Here is a 24,055-nt window from a genome sequence, read left to right on the forward strand (position 1 = left end):
ACACTATGACATGTTGCATAAAAAGAATAGAAGACAAAGCTCTACTACCTGTTGCATAAAGAATAAACAAAACTCTACGACATGCTGCATATTATAAAATTACATATCTAATGTATTTTTTTCAGGGAAATTGGTGGAAATGCATGTGTTATTAGGAGTCCCCATAATTCAACGTTTGACTTTCATGGCACCTTGTACTTACTTAACCATATTAGTAAAAAAAAAAGAGAATAAAAATGCAGTTCTCAAATCAACAGGTCCACCACCTTCAAATAGAGTAAAACCAGTTCTGTGGGGCTTCCTGCAGACAAAAAAAAAATTAAAAAATATCTAAAACTTCTAAGTAGTTCTTTTAAAAAAATTTAGGTTTTTATCTTTAATTTTTTATGCTTTCTAGAGAGTTTGTAAGGAGTTTGAGCAGAAGAAAATTGATAATTATTCCAGTTATATCTATTATGATTTTTCTTGTGACTACTATTCCCACAATCCCATTACCATTGATACATTTGGACTTGATCATTGACTGGTTCTTCATCATCACTTCTTTCTTCCGTTTGTGAACTGGAGGTTGATCTTCTATGGGAAAAAGTCTTTGATCAAGTATTGTCACAGAAGATCGAAGAGAATCAAGTCACTCGAGATCAGGAACAGAACATAAACGAAGAAACAGAATAAAGAAAGACGATGATGGCGCACGATGTTTACGAGTTAAGGTCAATCGGTGTGATTGATCCTATATCTCAGCGAGAACGGAATCCAGCAATTCACTATCTCAAGATTTAAGATTTTTCGAGCGCTAACATATTTGGAGATTCACGATCAAGATATCTATCTCTAATGATCACAACATGAACATGGCAAGGCTCATATAAGCCTCTTTTTATTTTTGGTAAAAGATTAAATTCATATAAGCCTTAATATTTCTTGTTGTCTTAAACAAAGACTTAAACCGCTTAACTACTACTAAACCAGCTCTGGTTCAGTTAAGTCTTTCGGTTTCATGTCCTTAACCAGTGCCTCAACACTATGAATGGTACTTATATTCATATTCGTACTTGGAAGATCCTTATTGAAAGCTTCTTGTTTTTTTTGGACAAAAAAAAAACCTATGATGGCTAGACAGGCTCTGTTCTTGGAAGTCCTTATTGAACTAGGCATGGCTCTGTTCACTAATTTTCTTACAAAACTATTGATGGATAACTCGAGTGATTTAGTTATATAGACCATTCAAATGTTAGTGTAAACCCTTTACTGATTAGTCAATCATTCGTTGACAAAAAAAAAAAAAAAAAAATCTAATTGGGTAACTACAAATAACAAATGAAGGCACATGCAAGCTTTTGGAATCGATATGGAATCAATCATGCCGAATTCAGTAATAGTAACCAACTGAATCTGTTTTGAAAACAAGAAGTTAACAATTTATTAGAGATAGACAATAAAGAGTGTTCAATAGTTTTTTTTTGGTTTTGGTTAAAAAAGAGTGTTGAATAGTTCTAACAATAAATAAAGAAGAGTGTTGAATGTTTCATTTCCGCGTTAAGATACAAATATACGGCCACGGCAACGAATTCAAGGTCTTTAATTATACTAATGTTTTTATCAATGTATCCAAATCGTCGAATTGGACATTTTGGAATTTACGTTGACTACAGATTTAATTTGGGATTGTTTTCTTGCTATAGTCAGGTTCGTATCAAATTTATTTAAATATACAAAATAAATTTTAAATGTCCCAATCATAATTCAATTTGTTTTGTTTTTTGTAGTCGAAGTAACACATAACACAAGTTACATACATCTTTCACAAAGATGGATATATATACTTATTGTACATATTTTTTTTTTTTACAATGTCTAACACACTCTTAATCATAAAAAGTTTTTTAAAAAGGTTCCTATGGTGTTTCACCCTTACTATTTTGGGAAATTGTTGCTTCACTAAGGTAATACAGACAAATTAATTAGAACCTGTTCAGCAAAAGAGAATACAAAACATCAATTTTCATTAGATAAACAATTTGTGAAAGAAAGATAGAGAAGATATAACGAAAGAAAAAGCATTTAATGTCCGCGTAAATAAAGTGGACTCATCCAAAATTTTACTACAACAGTCCGTACCACCAAGTCAACAAAAACCATGTTGCACTCTTTATTTCTTCAACACGCTATTATCCCCCTTTTCTCAAAATTGACCTTGAACAATCTCTCTACCTACTTAAAACCAACTCATGTTCCCAAACCAAACCAAACATCATTATTACATCAAAACAAAAAATGGGAAAGAGAGGACAAAAACAGAACAGGTTCTTGAGAATCGTCACCATGCCTCTTAAAGTTCTATGCAAAGCTCGTGATCTCTACATGAGAAGCATCACAGGTTGTGCAGCTCGAACTCACTACTCTTCAGCCGTCGACGCCGCATCCGTTCCATTTCCGAGAAGCCGGAGTACTTCCTCCGCCTTCTCTTCCTCTGCCTCTTCTCGGAGAAGATCTTCGGATTTCACTTTCGACGATGATTATAGCGAGCTGCTTAGAGCTGCTTCCGTTAGGAGTTTAGGTCATAAGAATGAGATTGACATGATCATACAACAACAGCAACAGCAGCAGCAGCAACGGCAGGAGAATCGCGTTGCGATGGGAGCGGTTACGGTTAAAGGCGGTTTGCCTAAGAGCTCGAGTGTTGGGATGACAATGGCTAGGATTGATGAAGAAGATGAAGAAGAAGGATCTGTAAAGAATCAAAAGAAGGGATCTGATTTCTTATATCCTCGTAGCAGATCACATGCTGTTACTATTAGAGGATCCAAGTTTTAATATATACTACTAATTAATTGTCAGTTTTATTTTTCTTTTGATTTAATTTAAAAGAATGTTCCTAATTATACATGTTTATGGAATTATTTTGATGTAAAGTTACTGTCATGGATTTATACAAAAAAAAAGTTACTGTCAAATTTATTTCAATAAAAATTCCTATATAGATTAAGACAGAATCTAAAGTTTCGTTTTATATTTTTGGTAAAGGAATCTAGAGTTTTCGTTTGTTGAACATTCGTTTTCCCGAAACTGAAACTACAGGATTTAAATTGACCAATAAAGTAAAGACAAACACATGCAGTGGAAATGGAAACAACATAAATAATAGAAAGTTGAAAATAAAAAGAATAGTGATTTTCAGAAAAGGAACTTTTTGTTTGTGAACTACCTTATTATAGTTTTGTCTACTTTTCTAGACCAAGAAAAGCAAATGAGACGAAAGTTTTTTTACGTGATCGATAAAATATAGTTCAATAAGTTGACCCAAGATATTTTTTCTCAGAAAAGATGGACCAGAATCTAAATTCAGGTGGTACAGAAAACAGGCTTTACTAGCCAAGAATATTAATAGGCTCTTATGATTTCAATTCCGAAAGGGAGAATATGGATGGCAGATCCAAAATTCGTTAAAATCTGATTTGATCACCTTAATTATACGTTATAAGATACATAAATGTTGATATTGAAGGCTTATATATCTATACTAGCAAACGACGATACTAACATATATCACTAAGCTATATGTCCTTCTCCTTATAATCAATCCTAAGGTCTTGTATCACTTAGTTTTATACTTGTAGGTAGTCTTTTTATCTTTTACTCCGTATTAGTGGCTTAAGCAATTAATTTAGAATCTATTATGCTTTCTATGAATGATACGAGTTCTATATAATATCAAGGGACTTATGATGATTGTTTAAGTTAGAAAAGCAATGTTGTAATGCCTAAACACGGAATATCGATGATTTACTGAATTCATGTTTCTGGTTGCAATTTTTATATCTAAATACTGAATTGTTCACACATATATACCCGTGTCGTCATGTGTTCTGGTTGTACTTAAATAAATATACTTAACGTAGCAGGCCAATAATTTGTGGGTGCATACGTATTAATTGTTCATCGAAAACATTAATTCCGCTTTGTCTTTAGTGTGGCTGAAGTCATATGTTCACCAAACTTTGTTGCCGCATTAACAAAATGAAACTACCAACTTATTTTCATAACTTCATTTACTTACTGGCCATCCCCTTATCTGTAATGGACTTGCCGACTTGGTGGGAATTGTTAAACCTTATATATTTTGGATTCATCCTCTAAATCTAAATAATTTTCAATTCAAAATCTAAAATAGCCTAGTAGGTAAGTAGATACAATATCAACCAGAAACAAATAAGAACTTCACTTATTGAAGTTAATGTATTAAATTTCATCTTAGAAAACAAGAAAAATTATAATATTATAACAAAATAGACTAAAGGCCTTATTAAACACTTTATCTAGATACATATGCACAAGATTTCAGAAGCTAACGGTTACGAATTCTACCTTTATTAAGTAATTTATATGATTGATTTAGCGGTTAGAACAGCTGCGTTTACGAGCATTTATGACTGGTTGTCACCGGTCGTCATAGCGGTTTAACATCAAACTTAACAAAAATACATATAATATAGTTTTGGTTTATCTTATTTACTATTTATTTATTATAATTTTAATTTATAATAATATCATTTTTGGGTTATTATAGTTATATAATTTCTATGCTAATTTTTTGTTTTATTTTAAGAGGTGTGGAATATTATCTTAGATATAAGAAATATCTTTGTAGTTATAATATTTTTTTGTTTAGTTTAGTTAATCTAGAAATATAGAGAGAGTATATAAGAATTTGATATGATAATATTTGGTAAGAATTAAATTTTTGTTTAGTTTTTTTCTTATTTTTTTAGTGAATCTTAACCAACTATTGTAGATTTTTTATTTTAAAAGTCTTGTTTATATCAAAGCAACTGTCCGCTGCCACAAAGACTAGCAAGAAAAAAGTCTTTAAACCCGTTTCTCTAAGGCTCTAACAGTGAGGGCCTCATTATTAACCAAAATAAACATGTGGCCTTATCCGTCAAGTTGCTTGGGCCTTGAGTGCATGCCAAAGCACCTCTAGGACCGTTCGAATGACCGATTCATCTAAGCGAAGAGAGCGAATTATCCCAAACATTAATGATCCCATAAAATTAATGAGCTATGTCATCACGTTAATGATAACTACTTTATTATAGAAGTTAATGATCATAAGATATGTAACACTCCCGTTTTTATGGTGACGCATATAGAGAAATTTAAAATAACTGATTTGGTCAGTGAGTAAAGTTCACTATCTTTCGGTCAAACGTTATAAAAAAACTTTATAGTTAATTGTGATTCGTCTAGAAAAATCTCATGATGAGTGACCTGCTATAGGAATTGATTATTGGATCTATATGAGTAAAGACAAAACAAAAAGAAAGATCGTGATAATTTGTAGAACCAATAAACAAGTTTTTAAAAATTTTAGACATAACGAACCGACCGTCAGACATGGATGAGACCTAGGGATGAAACCTATGGACCCAAGAGAGATGTGAGTGCTCACTACTAAAGACGGTCGGAGCGTTACAAGATAGATGGTTAATTAGACTACTTACAATAGTTACTTTAAGTTGTGGATGATTAATTTTAAGATGTTGAAGAAAAGAAATATGATGTGAAGACGACATTGTTGAACTCATTCAACAACGTTGAAACACAAATGACATAGGTCTCACTACGTCATGTGACACATACTGAATGATTTTTTTTAATCAGATAATAGAGATTTGAAAAGTATACTTCTTTTATATTCTGATTGGTTAGAAAAAGAAAAAGTGGATAAAAGGGTTTACCCCCATGAACCCATGATTTTCGAAGTTTATTTTCAAGTTTGGAGATCTCTAGAAAATTCTGAAAACAAATGATAGTAGACTCCAACTAGTTTGACTCAAATGGTTATATCTAAGTAGCCCTCGTTTGAGAGCATTCCTGAATCCTGACAAAATTGGTAAACCTTTTCTCAGGCCTTCCCCCTCCCAAGCCAAGCAACAAATGGGGTCAGCAGCGTGGTAAACAAAATAGAAGTACAAGGGTTTGGGTAGAAAAATACATTAATCATTGGCCCAAGTTGACCCAATGATACCCGAGAGGTATTTCGTACTCCATTTTGTAATTTAGAACATGTTTACATAAATGAAAGTTTCCGTAAAGTTTTGGGGAGCAGTTTTGTGATATCACCAATCTCGTCAGTTTGTTTTCCACAAACACCTCCTTCTTTAGAATATGAATTCACACCATCATTGAAGACAGTAATGTCGTTATTGTCTGAGTTTTAAACAACGGAAACCATAGTAATCCTGAACCGTCTAAAACCATTTATCTCAAGACATTTCCCCGTATTCTTGCAAGATATAACTTTAGAAGAACCGTTTAATTAGGTTCTAAAACATTCGTGTTTCTTGCTGCTTTGTGTTACTATTGCCACTTATGGCTATCTCATATGAAAGTTTGTCGTTTTTCTTTTTCAACTGATTTTCTAGTAGCATATTTCGCTAAGTTAAAGCGCCAGTAAGAGCCAAAGTTAATAGTTGATAAACAAACGAAGTCCACAAATAGTCACATTATGAAACAGATAATTTTGTTCAATCTTTGCAAATCTTGATAACTTAAGCCTTAAGCCACCCACGAATCTTAGTATCCAGAACATTACCAATGTAATTGTAGGTAGCTTCAGATGGATGAATCGAGTCAAAGAACAGAAACTCCGAGCGATTCTGACACATGGAAGAATAAGCATTACACATGAAGCTCGTCTCCAAGAACCCTGTTCCACAACATCCTCTCGTCGTCTCTTTAAATCCTGTTTTAATTCCACATACAACGATGTTATAATCAACCATCAATATCGTCTTATAGTGATAACTTGTGAAACAAGAATGGTTTTTCTATGTATTATGTATACCGTATTTGCTAGGGTTTTGGAGCATCTCCATCATAGGGTCATAGACATCAGAGTAAAGGATCTTGCTTCCTGTAAGAGATGCTTGTGTCTGAGGTAAGAGCTTCTGAAGTTTCTGATTGTATAAAACAGAGTCTCTGTTCTCTTGTTCCAAGCAAAACCTTAGGACGTTGCGGAATTGAGCAGTCATTTGAATCGGTAAACATCCCATTGGCGGTAAACCTCCGACCAAAATTTTCCGGCAACCTAGGCTGTAAAGCTCCTGCAAAAAATACCGGAAAAATGATCCGAGAGATTAACAAAACTAATACATAAAAAAACAAAAAAAAACTAACATCCGTTCCAAACCCTAATTTCTTGTAGTGAGGAAATATCTTAAGACTTACCTTCACGAAATTGTTAAGCCTACTAAGAACAAAATCTTGGTAATCAGAAATGCTAGGATACATGCGACGCCATGAGGGAACCTCGTAATAATTCAAGATGAAATCATTAGGCCCTGCACTCACAACCACCAAAGCATTGTTTATGATCTTCATGGCTTTCTTGTCTCCTACGATACTCTTAAGACGAGCAATGTAACTCTTGAACATATTTGGTTGTTCCGAGACACGAATCGCTTGTGTCGTGAGACTGGTTTGGTCATCGTAACCGGCACCTGCTGATGCGAAACAGACTCCGGTTACAATTTCTTGGTCGGTGAGATTTGGTTGTAAGAAAGGAGGAACAAACTGTTTGATGTTGAGTTTGGTTGCGATTATGTCGGAGAAAATTTTCCCGTTTGAGAATCTTCCGTTAGGTGAGTGGTTTGGGAGATCAATTCCGTAAGGAACATGTTTAGCTCTGAAGATTGTTTGTGAAGGGTAATTATTGTTGCCTGTGTCGACTGTTGAATCACCAAAGATTAGAATCGCTGGGAATAGCGGTTGCGTTTTGGCCTTTGCAGATGCGTTGCAGGACCCGAGAAGTGTTGTTGTGATGAAGAGAGTGAAGCTTATGGTTTTAGAAGTCCACATTATATTTTTGTTTTTGTTTTTATGGAATTAAAGAAATGTGTGTGTTTGGTCGTGAATTTATAAGGAATTTTTGTGGATGAAATTTCACTCCTGATTAGTGTTATATAACCAATAGTAACAACTCTACATAAATTATTGAACTTGAACAAATGTAGTTCACTTTTTTTTTTTTTCTGCCTCTTAATATAGCTGACCAATTTGTACAACTTCTTTGTACTCTGTTATGAAATTTATTATGTTTGATAATAGACCAACATCTTGTAGGTGCGTCAATAATCACTATTGATTGTCCTTCAAAATCATTAATTTCACCAAACCTTTGTGTCGCAATAACAAAACGAAACTACCAACTTGTTTTCTTAACTTCGTGGTGCATTTACTAACCACCCGCATATACGTGATGGACTTGTTAAACCTATATATTTTTGCTCCATCTGAATTGAATCCTTGTCTATTATAACTCTATATTATTGCCTGATAGCTAAGTGATTACAAATATGACCCAAAAAAAGACTTCATGTTTGGTCATTTGCATTACACACATGCTCGACATAATTGTTGACGGTTGCTTGCTAGGAAGTAGATGAGCATGTACTAAGGAGAAATTGGTTACGATCACTCGGAGCACCGAGAGAAAGTGTTCCTAAGTATTAGTTTTATGTGAAAACGTGAACAAACGGTATATCATTATCCCATCAAAAATTGATTTTTAGCTACTGAAAATTATGTTAAATGGAACAAGATGGATTTGGCGGTTTCCGATCAATCAAATTAAGGAAGTAGTCGTTTGTGGCTGGGAATTACTTTAAGGAAATATCGAGATCCAAGTAAAGTAAGAACTGACTCTTGTAAAACTAGTAGAAACAGCGGATTAAAAACCAAATTTTATAACGCAGCGACTTGGATATATGTAAAAGAATGGTATACCGTTTGCAACTAAGATACAACCATCATATACCTATATAAAAAAAACAGAGATAATCATCGCAGTATCATCACTTTTATACGTTTAAAGAACACTTACACAACAAACACACCAAATGCAATCCACAACTTTCATTTTCTTTTGTATGGCATTTCTCGTGACAGAATTATTTGGAACTATGAACATTTGGTTTCTCCAACTGTAGGAGCTTTGTAGTAGTATGCAGGTACAGTTGCTGGGAAAAACATCTGCCTAACTCCTTCCGCTTTTATTATCGGAAATATTATCCCCGATGCTCCCTGCGATTTCGCTTTATGCATTAACATCGTACTGATAAAACAAAAAAAATAGAGTGATGAAAGTGAATAATGTGATTCATACCGAGATTAATTTGGCTCCAAGCCAGATTCGTTTTGGGGAAGGGAATGGGATTAACAACCGTATGACTCCATAAACCGCAACCGCAAAGAAATGGCAGACAAGTGTTAATGGTCGAGGGTTCAAACCCGAAAGCAAAGATACTGGTCCACTTGTGCACATACCCCCGAGGCCCAGATAATCGAAGCAAGCTTCCCTCATCTCGTTTCTTGCTTCATTTTCTGATGAACAGAACACTTGGTAAAGAGCATTCGCAAGGGTGTTGATTGTTGCTGCAACTGGCTGCAAGTGAAATGAATTTCAAACTATGGTTCGCTTGTTGACAACAGAAAACGATTAATCTACAATTGATGTTTACCTTTCGCAGAGTGTAAAATGATTCAAGATATTTGCAGAGACTAGCGCCGTCACTAAGATCACGCAGCGGTCTAAGGAGATTACGCAGGACAACAATGTCAGCTAATGCAACCGTCATTCCTCCACCCGTCAAAGGATGACGCATGTTAAATGCATCTCCCATTAACAGAGCCCCTGGAGTAGGATAAGGAGAAGCTGGCATGCTTCTGTTTGGCATGGACTTAATATTTCCTTTATCAACCGCAGCAATGAAAGAGTCATAGACCTCATGAGGCATCTAGACAAGAAGAGAAACACACAAATTTATCAAAAATGTAAAGGAAAAACGCCATGAAGAGAAGTGCACAGTGTGAAAAAAGGCGACCATACCTGAGGAGCCACAACAGTCTTCAAATAGTTTTTCATTTCACCATTTGCAATGGACGGCACTTTCTGGCCGGGAACATCAACTAGGCACCGCACCTCTGTGCTACTAATTGGATACATCAAAATTGGTGATGGATCTGCTAAGACGACATGTCCATGGTTTGCATATGGGAGATTGCAGTTCTCTAGGACCAACCCGACAAAACAAGAAGGCACCTCGACCTGGGTGAAGATAGGAAAAATATATCCTAATTACTTGTGAAGCTAATGCAGTTTTTTTTTTGCTTCTGTAATATCAGCACTGATATGAGAAACAGAGATCAATATTAAACAGCATGTTACCTGAGGATTGCACAAAGAGCGACGCAGGTTTGAGAAACAACCATCACAAACTATAGTCAAAGCTGCAAATGCGGTTTGTTCCTCTCCTGCTTTATTCTTATATCTCACACCTTTGATAGTCCCATTCTCTTCTAGAAGAGAAAGAACTGTTCCTTGCTCTAGCTGAACACTGTTGAGTATAGATATAAGTAGAAACAACCATTAGCAGTACACAAATTGCCTCATATAAAAAAAATCCACTGACTCACCCAACCGAGAACAATTTAAAGAAGTTATAGACAAGTTAACACACAATGTATTATGCATCTTCATTTACTTTAGCATAAACTAATACTGTTACTGTAACTGAGGTCAACATCATGTAATTTCTAGTAAGTCTAGGTAAAGCAAGCAAAACGATAAAAGGCCCAGGCAATTATAAAGGAGAAAAACGTACTTGGGAAGTGAAGCAGCTTTCTCCCGCATTCTTTGAATAAAACGTCCATTGTGAAAGCTCCTTCCAGATACATCTTCGTGAAACTTCTCCAAAGGATAAGCTAAGCGAATGCGTTTCCCATTTTTAAAAAGTGCATAACCATACACACGCTGAGCATCTATTTCTTCCACACAATCTGTAGATAGCCCTCTTAATGTCATTAACTAGTAAACAACTACAGAGCACAATAGAGGTGAGAACAGTTCCCCTACGGATTCTCAACAAAATCTTCCTTACCTTCAATTCCCAACTCCAGTAACTTGAGGTAACCCCCAGGCTGTAACAACTCCCCAACAATACGATCAGGCTCCGATAAATCTCTTTCAATCACATGAACTCGGCGTTTATCCTACAACATAAGATAAGATCAAATCCATGATTCTACAACGTGGCATCAAATATAGCTAGACACAAACCAGTAGACTGCATATAATAAACCAATAAAATAATTGTCCAAAGGAACAACCATAACAGCATTTAAACCTGTTTCGTAAAGTAGTTGGCTTCTAACTTAACTTATTTTAGTCCTTAAAAGTCAAAGAAGAACAATAAATTCTTAACATTTCCCCAAAATTAATCAAAGAGTGTTCGTTGACCATCATGATCAACCTCAAGAACTCGTGCATTGTGTGACACAAGTTGTTTTCGAAAAAAACGGACTCATGCATTGTGTGCAACATAAATAAATCTCAAAACAGTGTTCGTTGACCATGCTGATTCACAAGAACTCGTACAGTGTGTGAAACAAGTTTTATTCAGAAATTATGGATTTGAACTATGCAATCAATTCCACGAAACTAGAACTGGATTCAATACACAATCGAAGACTCGAAAAAGTTCGCTTTGACAATTTCACAACGGGTACTACATAACAATGTTTCATCCTATTAATCTCAAGAACTCGCGCATTGTGTGAAACAAAAATTGTTTACAGAAAATCTGGATTTGAACTATGCATATTCAATCAATTCCACGAAACCAGAACTGGATTCAATACACAATCAGAGAATCGAAACAATTCGCTTTGACAAAAAGAAACAATTAGTACTACATAACAATGCTTCATCACTCATTCTCTAAAATTTTCAAATCCAGAATCAAATCAACAAAACTATCACCACCTAATTCGAATCCATAAGCAATCAAATCAAAGAGACGAGAAACCGACCTTTCCAAGAGTATAAGCAAGAGCAGAACCAGCAACACCAGCTCCAACAACAATGACATCAGCGACAGTATCTCCGGTAATATTAACAGATCCGACGTCGGAGGTGACGGTAGAAACAGTTTTCCGATCGTGACGGAGACCGTTCCGCTTCGGTTTGACGAAGAATCCATAGAAAGCGACGAAGGAGATGAGGAGAGAAGAGATCAAAAGAGGTAAGATCCAATTCCATAATTGTGACTCCATTATCGTTCTGCTTTTACAGAGATTTTTTTGCTTTGTGCGGAAACAACGAGAAAGGAGAGAAGTATATAAGTGTATATAAATTCTGTTTGCTTATTTTTTTCTATTTTTATTTGATTTTTTGGACTTTTGGGAATAGTCCAAGTTAGTTTAAGCTGGCAATTTGTCACGGTCTTATGTACATCCTAAAATATTCGTGTTGGTAAATCTCGAAGTAGTAACGACAAAAGAATCAAATAACGCGAGGTGAATAAAATATTTAACGACAAAATTGACATATTTTGGTGTTTATTGTAATTGGGTTTGATAAAAATAGACTTCAGTGAAACAGAAGTTATTGGGCCTCTTCTTCTCATATGAATAGAGAAAAGCCCTTGTGAATGCTTATTCAGTAGATCCATATCAAATGAACTCATACTAATTTTGACTATATCAGAATAGAGTTTGCATCTTGCTCTTAGTTGCCCTTGTGAATTTTCCTTTGAATGTGTAATTTCTGTCTAGTAAAATGCAAAGCTATGGAAATAGTTTTCTTATGTCTCTAAATTTAAAAAAATTCCATGTATTTGGTTGATAGCTTAATGAAATTTGAAATATTCTCCCGAATCAAAACAGAGCTTTAAGCTGTATCCAAAACCTGCCTCTCTAGAGACAGAGTCTTCATTTTGTTGGAATTACATTTTGCATGACTTATTTTTCATATCTGAAATCTTCTACACCACTAAGTTTTTCTGTTGTGTCGTTGAGAACAGGAGAAAACACCAAGAGAGATGAACAATGGAGAGAAGATAGAGGCTGCTAATAGAAAGAAAGAAGAAGGCAATCTGCTATACAAAACTCAAAAGTACGAGCGAGCAGCAAAGAAATATAATAAGGTGATTCACCACAAAAGCTATAATTGAAATTTACACAACATACCATCGGAAACCCTGACATGTATACTTTGGAACATGATAATATATGTTTACAGGCTGCAGAATGTATTGAAAATGGCAAATTTGAAGGTGGTGACGAAAAGCAAGTCAAGGCTTTGAGAGTATCTTGCTTCTTGAATGGTGCAGCCTGTAGTCTAAAACTAAAGAATTTTCTGGAAACTATCGTTCTATGTTCGGAGGTAAAGTTGAAGAAAAAAAAAGAAGTAGACTCATCTCTAATGAGACTTGGGGTTGCTTTCTTTTTTGTCTTCGTTATGCAATATTTCACTTTTGAGTAGTTTTAACTTCCAGTGGATGTTCTGTGTGCCATTATGTAGAATGAGTAGCAAGTTACTTCTGTGACATGTACATGATCTTGGAAATATTCCTATTAGATATATTGAATGACTTCTCATGTTTTTTTGTCACAGGTGTTAGATATTGAGTTCCAAAATGTGAAAGCTCTATATAGGCGAGCACAATCCTATATTGAGGTGGGAGATTTGATTTCAGCAGAAATGGATATAAATAGGGCTTTGGAGGCTGATCCTGAGAATCGGTAAAAGAAGAAATTGTGTATGTTGTTTGTTGCATCCTCATTTCTCCTGGGCATGTTATGCAATGACACTTTATGTTTCCAGGGAAGTGAAGTCTCTTTACAAGGCGATGAAACTCTCTAAAGCTGAGAGCGACAGAAGAGACGCTAAGTTGTATGCAAACATGTTTGCACTATCTAAAGTAAGAACTCACTTTCCATGATCGTTTTCCGTGATTCGATTGTAATGCCAAACGTTGTGACGATATCTTAATATGTACTTGTGGCAGAAATTAAAAGTTGAGGGAGTAGAAGAGAAGATGACAACAAACATAGAGACTACTGATCATTCTAAGGAATAGACGAACAGTCCAGCTCAATACTTATGCCACTGACAGACCGGTAAGGCGCCCGCAAAAGTAGCACAATGTCACAAAAATTACTCGAAACAGTAAAAGGGAACATAATTTAGATTTTCGTAAGTAGTGAAAATAGTTAATTTGATTGAGACATCTCTTTTGTGTAATCCATGTAGTTGCTCTAGAATGTACATTATGAACATGGAATCATGAAAGTATGACTTGGAGTCGCCAGGCCTTAATAGCATAGGTTTGAATCTCGTTTATCGGAGTTAAACTAATGGCCTCTTTATTAGGGGTGGATCTTGGGATTCATGTGTAATAACTAATAAGTATATTACAATTCACAATTTCACATAAAAACATTTCCGATGCTAGTAAGCATTCACTAAATTACAAAGCTGCATATTCTTTTTACCATGATTATAACTAGGCATGGGCATTCAGGTTTTTCGGGTCGGTCTAGATCGGGTTTTTTGGATAAGGAGGTTTAGGATCCGTGTAGGAACCAGAAACTTTTTGGTTTGGATCGGTTAGGGTCATTCGGCTTCGGTGAAATTTAATTGATACCCGATATAAAACTGACATTTGGACCCGAAAACCTTGAAAAACAATCATGTGTATGTATTGTTTAAAGTTTTATGGATATACATTCGAGTTTAGGTTTCAGATTTTTCAGAAATCCGTTCGGATTTTGGGGTATCAGCTTGATTCAGGACCCTACCGTCAACCAAACCGAAAACCAAAAAGAATTAGTTTAGGATTTGTTCTGATTAATATAGGCTATCCGAAACCAAATCTACAGGTTTTTTTGGGTCGGTTGGAATCAGTTTTTTTTTCCGTATCCGGTTTTTGGGTCCAGGTCTTGTTATAACAGCCGCACTACAAAAAACACTAATACAAAGGACAAACAACCATGTCACAAGCATCAAATGAATCGTTCTAAATTCTCAAATATCCAAACTCAAACTCCATCTATACCAAAAACCTATCCAAAATACTTGTACCTAGTCCAAAGTAATACAATGGTTAGATTTTTTTACCGAATAAAGAATTTGATGAAACTAGTCATGATTTTTCCAAACAAGTTATAACAAGTAAAATACTGTAGTATCAATTCGAATTAACCGAATTGTACGATGAGAAACCTAATATTTTAATATATAGATAGGCAGGCACATATAATGGATGGTGCAGGGTAATAGGTGTAAAGTGAAAGAGAGTATAAGATGGGATATAAATGAATAGTACGTAAACATCTATTGCCACTACCACTAACCTATTGGCCCAATGTTCATAATCAGCAAGCCAACTGTCAATTATCTACTGCATGCAAGCTAAGAGTGTCCAAAAGGAGTTTTACGCTATATGACAAAAACATTTCTTTAAATTATATTATTTCTGTCTTTTTGAGTTTTGGATTCGATCTCATGTTTCGACTTGAAACGACAAAAGCAAAATAATTTTGTTTGTTCTCATACTACATGTCAAAATAAGATCACATCATCTCAACCTCTAATGATATGGGATTAGTTTTATATCGGTGGTAGGACAAACAAGAGAGAAATGTCAAAAAGATCACATCATTTCAAATTCTAATGATATGGATTAGTTTTCTATTGGTGGAAGAACAAACAGAAGAAAGAATGATCTTCAACTCTAAACATAGTTTAGACAAAAATAAACGCTTTTCTAATATCATGAAAATTTGTTTTCTCTTATACCGGTTGTTTTGTTGAAATTTAGTTAGAATATCTTACACTGGAAGAAGAATTGTATCTAACCTAGTATATAATCAAATACAATCTTTCTACTCATTGTCAATTGTTTTTTCTGATTTGAACGTTAGTAATTTTTAAATGGTATCATAACCCATGTTTACTCGATTGACGATTTTCGTATTATAGATGTTTGTTGTGTGGTGGTATTTTCGAGATGCTGAGTTGTTCTCGCCTTCATTTCGAAGAAGTCTATTAGAATATCTAACAAAGATAAAGAGTTTTATTTAGCATAGTATATAATCTATATGAACTTCTAAATAATTTTTAATTAGTTTTATATTAGAAACTCATGATTTTAAAAAAAGTTTTGTGGTGATTCTGAACTAGATGGTGACATAAATTATATCCAACTTGTTTTTGTCGACAATCATACATTAATATTTAAATTTTCAAATATAAATAAAATACTCAAAAAATATGGTTATATATATTTTTTCCAAACCAATACCCTTATTGGCTGCATTGAAAGAGTATATCTTCTTCTTAAAGGCCTTGAAGCCTAGAGAGAAAGAAAACAAATAACAGAAAGAAAAAAAGGTAGTGTTTTCATTTTGGGAGGAATCAAAAGAAAATGGATTTCTCGGATTTAGATTACAGTGATGCTGGAGATTCAGGTTGGACAATGTACTTAGGCCACTCTTCTTCTGTTTCACTTCATCATTTTGATTATCACAATGGAGAAACAAAACAAGAACATGATGAAGACTCTTCAATGGTGTCTGATGCATCTTCTGGACCTCCATATTATTGCGAAGAGACCGTCCATGAAGATCATCTCCAACAAAACACGCAATATTGGTGCAAGAGCAAGAGCAAGAACAAGAACAAAAACAAGAAGAAGGTTCATGAAGAACAAGGATATAGTGAGAGATTCAATTCTTCCTTTGATGACACAGCTAGTTCATTGGTATTGTTTCTACAAACTTGTCTTTGGCTTTTTATTTTTCTTAATTCCCAAACCACTTTATTATTGTAAATATGAGTTTTTACATATTCACTAATTTGGTGCTATCGTTATATCATTTTAATCTTCATTTTTTGGAAAACATAAAATAGCCGGTTGGAGAAGAAGTTTCAGCGCATAAGCAACATCAAAATCAGTATCAACGGTTTCATGACTTCTGCCAAAGCTACTCTACAAGAAGAATATGCAAGGTTTAATTTATATATACATCTTTTCTTTTTTTTGCTTCATGGTCACAAATTAAAACTTTTTTAATGATGATAAGGCATACTTCTGCTTATCACTTTGGCTTCTCAACGTATTTCGTATGAAAAGTAGTTTAAACTTTCTATCTCCATTGCAGGAAAAAGTTAACTCGGGTTTCCTACAACAAGCTTTCCCGGTGGATAAACTAGCGTTGGATAATCAAGGTTCTGAAATGTCTATTTTTTTAGTCTCTAACCATAATACATAAATAGAAATGCATGCATAACATCTCATTGACTGGTCGGTTTACTTAATTCTCATGTATATCATGTATATTAATGTATCATGCATTTAGAGAGTATAAAAATATTTATGTAAAAGTAAATCTCTAGCTTGACAATATGTGTATTTTCAGGTGGCGATAATCAGAGGAAGAGGAGAGGATAAAGAATGGAATTTGAATAGTTATTATTTACTTTTTCATCTCTCAAAAGTTGGAAGTTAGGGAGAAAAAAAAAGCAGAAGGAACGCCTTCTCTTCCTTAAATGTGTTTTGATATCATGTACATTCTCTTTAAGAAACCATGTGGTTTTTCTTTTTATTCAATTAATATATGATAAATCTTATTAAATAAATATTATGGAGTTGTATTTGATATGAAATTTGAACGTACATATATATAGGTGAAACATTAATATAACGTTAATTAGCACACATAATGTAAAAGTTTCTAATTAGACTCTAATGCATTCAAACAAAAACCAAAATAGAAATATGTTTTTACAAAAATAGTTAGAAGATCTATAGAATATTCTTCTGTTTGAGCTTCATTTCTATTGTGAGTTTTGACGGTCCGTTGTAATTAGTCTCCATGTTATTTTGATATTTTCTATTGCATACTATCAAAAACTTATCAATGTTCGAAACAAAATATCTTCCAATGCAACCATTCTTCTTATATTAATTAAGATCTTAAGTTTTTATCGTGGAGTTTAAAAGGCATCTATGCAAAAAAAAGAAAATAATGGGAAGAATAAATTATTTTAAGCAAAGTGAATTTGGGTTATTTTATTTATAAAAGGAAAAATAATTGTGCAAACTAATAAATATATGTCCACAATCTCGCCATGTCCTAACAATAGATTGTTTTAAATTAGATATATATTGTTGTAATGTTATAATTCAAATTCACTTGTAATGTTGTAATTACTTAAATTAGATAAATAATTCATAATTCATATTATGATTGTTTATATATAGATTAGTTGTAATGTTAATTTGGAAGCTCCAGTAAAGAAAACATACGAATATAAGTTAGATGTCTCAGTTTTTACGCTGTCAATTATTGTTATCTCAACTTGAACTTGATTAGTACTAAACAAATGCAAAATTCTAGTTTGTAAGACTTCTAAGAATATTTTTGAGTACTACATAAATAAAGGGATAAAATAAAGTTACACACAGAAGAAGCATAAGTACCATTGATTGAACATGTAAATATATAGCGACCATTTCTACTTATTTACTATTTTAAGTTTCGTACTCCCATTTCTTTGTACATTCCTACACAGCTGGTCATGGGTCCTTCTCATTATTGTACACTTTATGTGTATTACTGGCCACATTTATTTGTTTTGTATATATAGCAAGCTATTTTATTTATCAAAATTTCTTAAACAACAGAATTCTAAACTATTTTTATCAACGTTTTTCTTGAACCGGAATTAAAATGGTTTTTTTTTTTGGACTAGCTCAAAATAAGTTTTCTCCAAAGGAAAAATTTAATCTCGTTTTCTCTTGAAATGAATTTTTAGTCTCCATTATATTTATGTAACGTAGAAGTGTTGAAACGGGCCAAATCCGTGGGCCAAACTCAAGTTGTTCCGCATGTGTTTAAGATTCAGTTAAGAACAAAACTCGAGGATCAGTCTATGGTTGGTTTCGATTTTCGACAACTAATCATGTAGTCCATTTATTTTCCAATTCAAAATTTTAAACGCACAAGGACCAAAACTCACACATCTTAATTCCAAAATATGTTAGATTCCTATTTCTAACACGTTATTATTATCTTTTCTTATAGTAAAGAAAGAGATGTAAATTAAAGATCATTTCTATATATACATGCAAAATCGAGCATATTTTTAGCACATAACGATTATTCAGAAAAAATGGCAATACTAACCGACACGACTTGTAGCCTAGTGGTTAGTGCAATTGATGATGTCGTTATGTGGCAACCTGATTCCAACTTACACATGCTGACATGCATTCTTATATATTGATCCTAAGTTCCTAACCCATAAAGTTTGAATACACGTGATATGCACGTTAAATAATTGGTATTTCTTTGAGAGTAGAGGTGCCAGTCTTCTCCTCCTCTTCTAAGATCAGAAACCTAATCATATACGCAAGTGTTTTTGAGCAATATATATTAGAACATAGCTTAAGCCCAACAACAACATAAAATTGGATAAATAGGTATTCTTGATTAGAGAAACCGATGTATCCAATCTTGAGTGTGTCCACTCAATCTTACTAAGTGTGCCCACTAGTAATTGATGAATTTGACAAAAGAGTGAAACCAATTTATTACCATTTTTATTCGATCCTTAACAATTTCTTAAAAGAATTAATATTGTTCCATTCAACTTTTAAGATTAAATATTCCAATAATTGTCATTGTCCACCAAAAACTATGAGGTTCGCTAAAAAGATATTTTTCCTTGGATACGTATAATGCATATGTACGTTGTATGCATGTGGGACTCAAGATATATGTATTTATGCATATGTTTGTAGATGAATAAATTTTAAAACCATATAATGTGATTACACATGAACGCATGTACGTGTATGCATGTGAGACTCTACTATATACAGATGTATTTATGTGTATGTTTGTAGATTGAATGGTAATAATGGAAATGGACCAATTGGTCCCTTAGGATGTGAAATTTCATGTTCACATGGCAAATTGGTTAGTGGCTAGTAGTGGCCCTTGTGACAGTCTATCGTCCGTAATCTGCGTCTCTATAGGTATACACACATCCATCGCTTCTGTCATTTTATCTCATGTATTGAAATTTCATATGATTTTCAAATATGTACTATAAATTTTTACAATATTTAGATAATGTTAGATATTGGCTCATAAGAGAAAATAGATTAGGCAGAGCGAATCAAACAGTTTAATAGGATCAAGTCGAACAATACAAATCATGTGATTTTGGCGAAACAAGTGCATATCAACCGGTTCTTACAGTCCAAAAAAATTTTAAATGGTGAAAGAAGTTTAAGTCATACGTATCAAATATTTATATTACAAACACCCTATTTTATATAAATAATTTTACCAAATTTATACAAATTATATGAAATTAAATTTTGCTAATTTATAGAATATTATACCGATTAAAATAATTATACACATTATTTAGTATTTTAGATATAAAAGAATAACACATAATGTTAACAATTATAACCATAAAATAAGTGCAGATGAATTAAGCTATCTACTGTATTAACCTAAAAGTTCATGTTGACAAAACAAAATACATAATCTTCTGACTTATTTCAAAAATTAGAAGTATTGAGCTAAAAAAAAACATCACAACCAAAGCAAATAAGCAGTGTATTTACTGTACAAGGCAGATCACAAAATCAAAACAAAATACCATTTGAAAACAATTTTGACCCATGAAAAATGAAAAAGCTCAAAAATCTCAAAAAAAAAAAGACAATAGACTAAGTGAAGCAAATGATTAAAATCGATGATGCAAATGGAGGACTAGTTATCCAAATTAATTTTCTTTTCTTACTTTCTTTTAAAGCTGCTTGTTCTCTTCATATGCATGAATTGTAAATTATTTGTGGTACGTCCGTTTTGCTTTTGAACCTTCTTTAAACTAGTTATCCATCAAACAAATTGTAGCAGTTTTAATTATAGGTATGATTTCAGTTGGGATCTTTCTATTTTGTTGGATTCTTAGGTTTAAGAAGTATACATATTGAATAAAAACATAATCTAGTTTGGTTAGGATGAATTTCTCAGATTTGAAAATTAGTAAATAAAATTTAATATTAACAAACTTGATGTCATCATTTAGACCAAAGCCGAAGCACATGAGTACACAATCTTTGTTTTTGATAATTACGTCAAATATGTTAAGATTTTTTTGCTTTCTTTTTTTTCAAGATATACTCAATTATAACAATATTTAAAAACATGAGAAATAATGATTTTTTTTGTTTTTTAAACAATAAAATCACTCGTTTACATTGTCACAATAAAATTAGCCGTTACACAAATTTATTCGGGTTGTTATTTTTTTTTCTTTTCATAAGTGGATATTGTCTTAATGAAAATTCATATAATTTTTTAACCCCATAATACTATTTTGATAATAGTTGACTTCATATACTTATAACTCTTTTTTTTAGTTAAATTATTTTTTCAATTTTATAATCCAACGACCCATCCAATATGTTATAGCCTAATAGGACGTATTCTGTAGCTAGATTTCAAATACAAAACTTTTTGTGAAAAGATTTGGTGTAGTTTATTGCATTTGTTTTAGAGAAAAAAAAATATTAAGTTCTTTAAAAACACACATAAATTGGGCTTTATAAATAAACAACCATAAATAATAAAACATAATCCAATTTTATAAAAAAAAAGTTTTTAAAAAAAAATGTAGTTATTACTTCTATGAATTTTTTTATTTATAATATACTCATCCAAATTATGCAAAACCTCAAGCTAATCTTTACAAAATAAAATATTTAAACAAAATGTAAATATTCTCTCTTCCAACGAGGATAACATTTTTTTAAACCAAAAAAAAAAAACGAGGATAACATTAAACAGAACATCAACAAACAATACGATAAGATTTGGGCTTACAATCTTTATCACAAAGGCTTTTTTAAAGCCCATTAGTTACATTCATCATTATCTCTCGACATTAAAAAAAAAAAGTTAAACTGAAGAAGCTAAAAAGAGTTTTTAACTTTTAACTCTCTTCGTCTTCTCCCTCGTGCCGTGTCAAATCAATCTACTGTTCTCTCTCCTATCTGGTAAACTTTTCCTCTTCGCCATGAAATTTTTTTCTTGCTAGGGTTTTAGTTTCTACAGTTCGCTTCCCAAAAATTAGGGGTTTTGTCACAATTTCTCAATTTCTTGTTCCATTTTTCTTCTTTTCTCCATAATCATTGCTTAATTTAGAATCCCAAATTTTACAAATTAGGGTTTTTGTTTAATTTTAGGGGTTTTTGATTTTCAACTGTTAATAGTGTTCTCGATGTCATAATTCTGATTTTTTTTATTATCTATTCCGAAATTAGGGCAAAAATCTCAGACAAACCTGCAAAATTAGGGTATTTGAGGATATGGATTATGATCGGTACAAGTTATTTGTTGGTGGTATTGCGAAAGAGACAAGTGAAGAAGCTCTGAAGCAGTATTTTAGCAGATATGGAGCTGTGTTGGAAGCTGTTGTAGCTAAAGAGAAAGTCACTGGAAAACCTAGAGGTTTTGGGTTTGTTCGCTTTGCTAATGATTGTGATGTTGTTAAAGCTCTTAGAGACACTCACTTCATTCTCGGTAAACCCGTAAGTGTTACCGCCTTTTTATGCTTGTGTCAATTGGGTTTTGTGTATACTCTGTGGATTGATTATGTGTGTGTTTGTATTAGGTTGATGTGAGAAAGGCGATTAGGAAACATGAACTATACCAACAGCCGTTTAGCATGCAGTTTTTGGAGAGAAAAGTGCAACAGATGAATGGTGGTTTGCGTGAGATGTCGAGTAATGGTGTGACCAGTAGGACTAAGAAGATATTTGTTGGGGGTTTGTCGTCTAACACGACTGAGGAAGAGTTTAAGAGTTACTTTGAGAGGTTTGGTAGGACTACTGATGTAGTTGTGATGCATGACGGTGTGACTAACAGGCCAAGGGGTTTTGGGTTTGTTACTTATGATTCGGAGGACTCTGTTGAGGTTGTTATGCAGAGTAATTTCCATGAGTTGAGTGATAAACGCGTGGAAGTGAAACGGGCAATACCTAAAGAAGGAATCCAGAGCAATAACGGTAATGCTGTTAATATTCCTCCTTCCTACAGCAGCTTTCAAGCAACACCTTATGTCCCTGAGCAAAACGGATATGGGATGGTTTTACAGTTTCCTCCTCCTGTCTTTGGTTATCATCACAATGTCCAAGCCGTTCAATATCCTTATGGTTACCAATTCACAGCACAAGTGGCTAACGTTTCATGGAACAATCCGATTATGCAACCCACCGGTTTTTACTGTGCTCCTCCTCATCCTACTCCTCCTCCCACCAACAATCTTGGTTATATCCAATACATGAACGGGTTTGATCTTTCGGGTACGAACATTTCCGGGTACAATCCTCTAGCATGGCCTGTAACGGGGGATGCAGCTGGTGCGCTAATACATCAGTTTGTAGATTTGAAGCTTGATGTCCACAGTCAAGCCCATCAGAGAATGAATGGAGGTAACATGGGAATACCATTGCAGAATGGTACATATATATGACAGTTGCAGAATGATAAATGCAAATAGGCTCACAAGGGTAGTGAAATTCTTTGGACTCTTTTAAATGGTTTTTTAGGTTCCTCATCTTTCTTCATTAACTCTTTGGTAAATGTGTTGGGTTGGTTTGGTTACCTTGTATATTGTTTAGGTATTTGATTTTAACCCCAAGACTTATGTATCATATATTACTGCATTTGTAATATATCACACTCATTTAGTTCATTTTGTTGCTTTTATGGTTTTGTTGATTTTGTGGTTTCGTTGATTAAATTGGCAATGATGTTTTAAATTCATCAAGGAAAACAAAGAAATAGATTGTCGATTAAACAGTAGAAAAAGGAAATAGTTTTGTAGAAATAGGAACTGAATCTGGAAATCTCTAAGAATACCATATTGTAGAAAGAAAATAAATCTGAGACGGGAGAAACTATCGAGCATCCTTGAGCTTTAAGTTGGAGAAACCGGGTAAGCGTTTGTGGGATTTTGTTGTAAGATTGAACGCACAGATGTCCAGGGATGAACTTTCGAAGTGACAGACCCGATCATGGCGGGTGAAATAGATGGAGTTTGGATTGAAAGTTACAATCCAGTGAACTATGTAAAAGAGCTTTTGGACGTAGATGGTGTGTGGTGTGGTAGAATCAA

General features: G+C 33.6%; 6 protein-coding genes, 1 long non-coding RNA gene and 1 other non-coding gene across 10 annotated transcripts; 5 read left to right on the forward strand and 3 right to left on the reverse strand.

The window, feature by feature from the left end:
- Nucleotides 1–57: 57 nt before the first annotated feature.
- On the reverse strand, nucleotides 58–816 carry AT1G09695. The gene is made up of 2 exons (NR_143513.1): nucleotides 496–816; nucleotides 58–301 (listed from the first exon to the last, which is right to left on the reverse strand). It is a non-coding gene; the product is annotated as an uncharacterized misc_RNA (transcript).
- Nucleotides 817–2,045: 1,229 nt separating this feature from the next.
- On the forward strand, nucleotides 2,046–2,996 carry AT1G58420 (Uncharacterized conserved protein UCP031279). The gene has a single exon (NM_104622.3). The coding sequence runs from the start codon at nucleotides 2,278–2,280 to the stop codon at nucleotides 2,815–2,817; it is 540 nt and encodes a 179-aa protein (NP_564733.1). The 5' UTR covers nucleotides 2,046–2,277; the 3' UTR covers nucleotides 2,818–2,996.
- Nucleotides 2,997–5,850: 2,854 nt separating this feature from the next.
- AT1G08247 lies at nucleotides 5,851–6,152 on the forward strand. The gene has a single exon (NR_139395.1). It is a non-coding gene; the product is annotated as an other RNA (long non-coding RNA).
- Nucleotides 6,153–6,364: 212 nt separating this feature from the next.
- RXF26 (GDSL-like Lipase/Acylhydrolase family protein) lies at nucleotides 6,365–7,974 on the reverse strand. Its single transcript, NM_104623.3, has 3 exons — nucleotides 7,234–7,974; nucleotides 6,851–7,109; nucleotides 6,365–6,748 (listed from the first exon to the last, which is right to left on the reverse strand). The coding sequence occupies exons 1-3, from the start codon at nucleotides 7,861–7,863 to the stop codon at nucleotides 6,555–6,557; spliced, it is 1,083 nt and encodes a 360-aa protein (NP_176139.1). The 5' UTR covers nucleotides 7,864–7,974; the 3' UTR covers nucleotides 6,365–6,554.
- A 738-nt stretch (nucleotides 7,975–8,712) lies between these two features.
- XF1 (FAD/NAD(P)-binding oxidoreductase family protein) lies at nucleotides 8,713–12,251 on the reverse strand. The gene is made up of 8 exons (NM_104624.4): nucleotides 11,875–12,251; nucleotides 10,944–11,055; nucleotides 10,668–10,842; nucleotides 10,232–10,400; nucleotides 9,893–10,111; nucleotides 9,525–9,800; nucleotides 9,170–9,448; nucleotides 8,713–9,087 (listed from the first exon to the last, which is right to left on the reverse strand). Exons 1-8 carry the CDS (start codon nucleotides 12,115–12,117, stop codon nucleotides 8,965–8,967), a joined length of 1,596 nt encoding a protein of 531 aa, NP_564734.1. The 5' UTR covers nucleotides 12,118–12,251; the 3' UTR covers nucleotides 8,713–8,964.
- A 633-nt stretch (nucleotides 12,252–12,884) lies between these two features.
- TPR6 (Tetratricopeptide repeat (TPR)-like superfamily protein) lies at nucleotides 12,885–13,787 on the forward strand (the record flags this gene model as incomplete). Its single annotated transcript, NM_104625.1, has 4 exons — nucleotides 12,885–12,989; nucleotides 13,085–13,228; nucleotides 13,460–13,587; nucleotides 13,670–13,787. The coding sequence occupies 4 exons, from the start codon at nucleotides 12,885–12,887 to the stop codon at nucleotides 13,785–13,787; spliced, it is 495 nt and encodes a 164-aa protein (NP_176141.1).
- Nucleotides 13,788–16,165: 2,378 nt separating this feature from the next.
- Nucleotides 16,166–17,516, forward strand: AT1G58460 (uncharacterized protein). 2 transcript variants are annotated; one of them, NM_104626.5, is made up of 4 exons: nucleotides 16,166–16,610; nucleotides 16,760–16,858; nucleotides 17,011–17,077; nucleotides 17,269–17,516. In NM_104626.5, exons 1-4 carry the CDS (start codon nucleotides 16,275–16,277, stop codon nucleotides 17,298–17,300), a joined length of 534 nt encoding a protein of 177 aa, NP_176142.4. In that variant the 5' UTR covers nucleotides 16,166–16,274; the 3' UTR covers nucleotides 17,301–17,516. The 2 variants fall into 2 exon arrangements, with proteins under 2 accessions (NP_176142.4, NP_001321985.1); NM_001333837.1 differs by having other exon boundaries at nucleotides 16,169–16,610; nucleotides 17,011–17,485.
- A 4,317-nt stretch (nucleotides 17,517–21,833) lies between these two features.
- Nucleotides 21,834–23,673, forward strand: RBP1 (RNA-binding protein 1). 2 transcript variants are annotated; one of them, NM_104627.2, is made up of 3 exons: nucleotides 21,834–21,932; nucleotides 22,200–22,466; nucleotides 22,550–23,673. In NM_104627.2, the coding sequence occupies exons 2-3, from the start codon at nucleotides 22,245–22,247 to the stop codon at nucleotides 23,408–23,410; spliced, it is 1,083 nt and encodes a 360-aa protein (NP_176143.1). In that variant the 5' UTR covers nucleotides 21,834–21,932; nucleotides 22,200–22,244; the 3' UTR covers nucleotides 23,411–23,673. The 2 variants fall into 2 exon arrangements, with proteins under 2 accessions (NP_176143.1, NP_001320402.1); NM_001333838.1 differs by having other exon boundaries at nucleotides 21,852–22,466; nucleotides 22,550–23,646.
- The last annotated feature ends 382 nt before the right edge of the window (nucleotides 23,674–24,055 follow it).

The sequence above is a fragment of the Arabidopsis thaliana genome, assembly GCF_000001735.4.
Source record: "Arabidopsis thaliana chromosome 1 sequence".
Classification (NCBI taxonomy): domain Eukaryota; kingdom Viridiplantae; phylum Streptophyta; class Magnoliopsida; order Brassicales; family Brassicaceae; genus Arabidopsis; species Arabidopsis thaliana.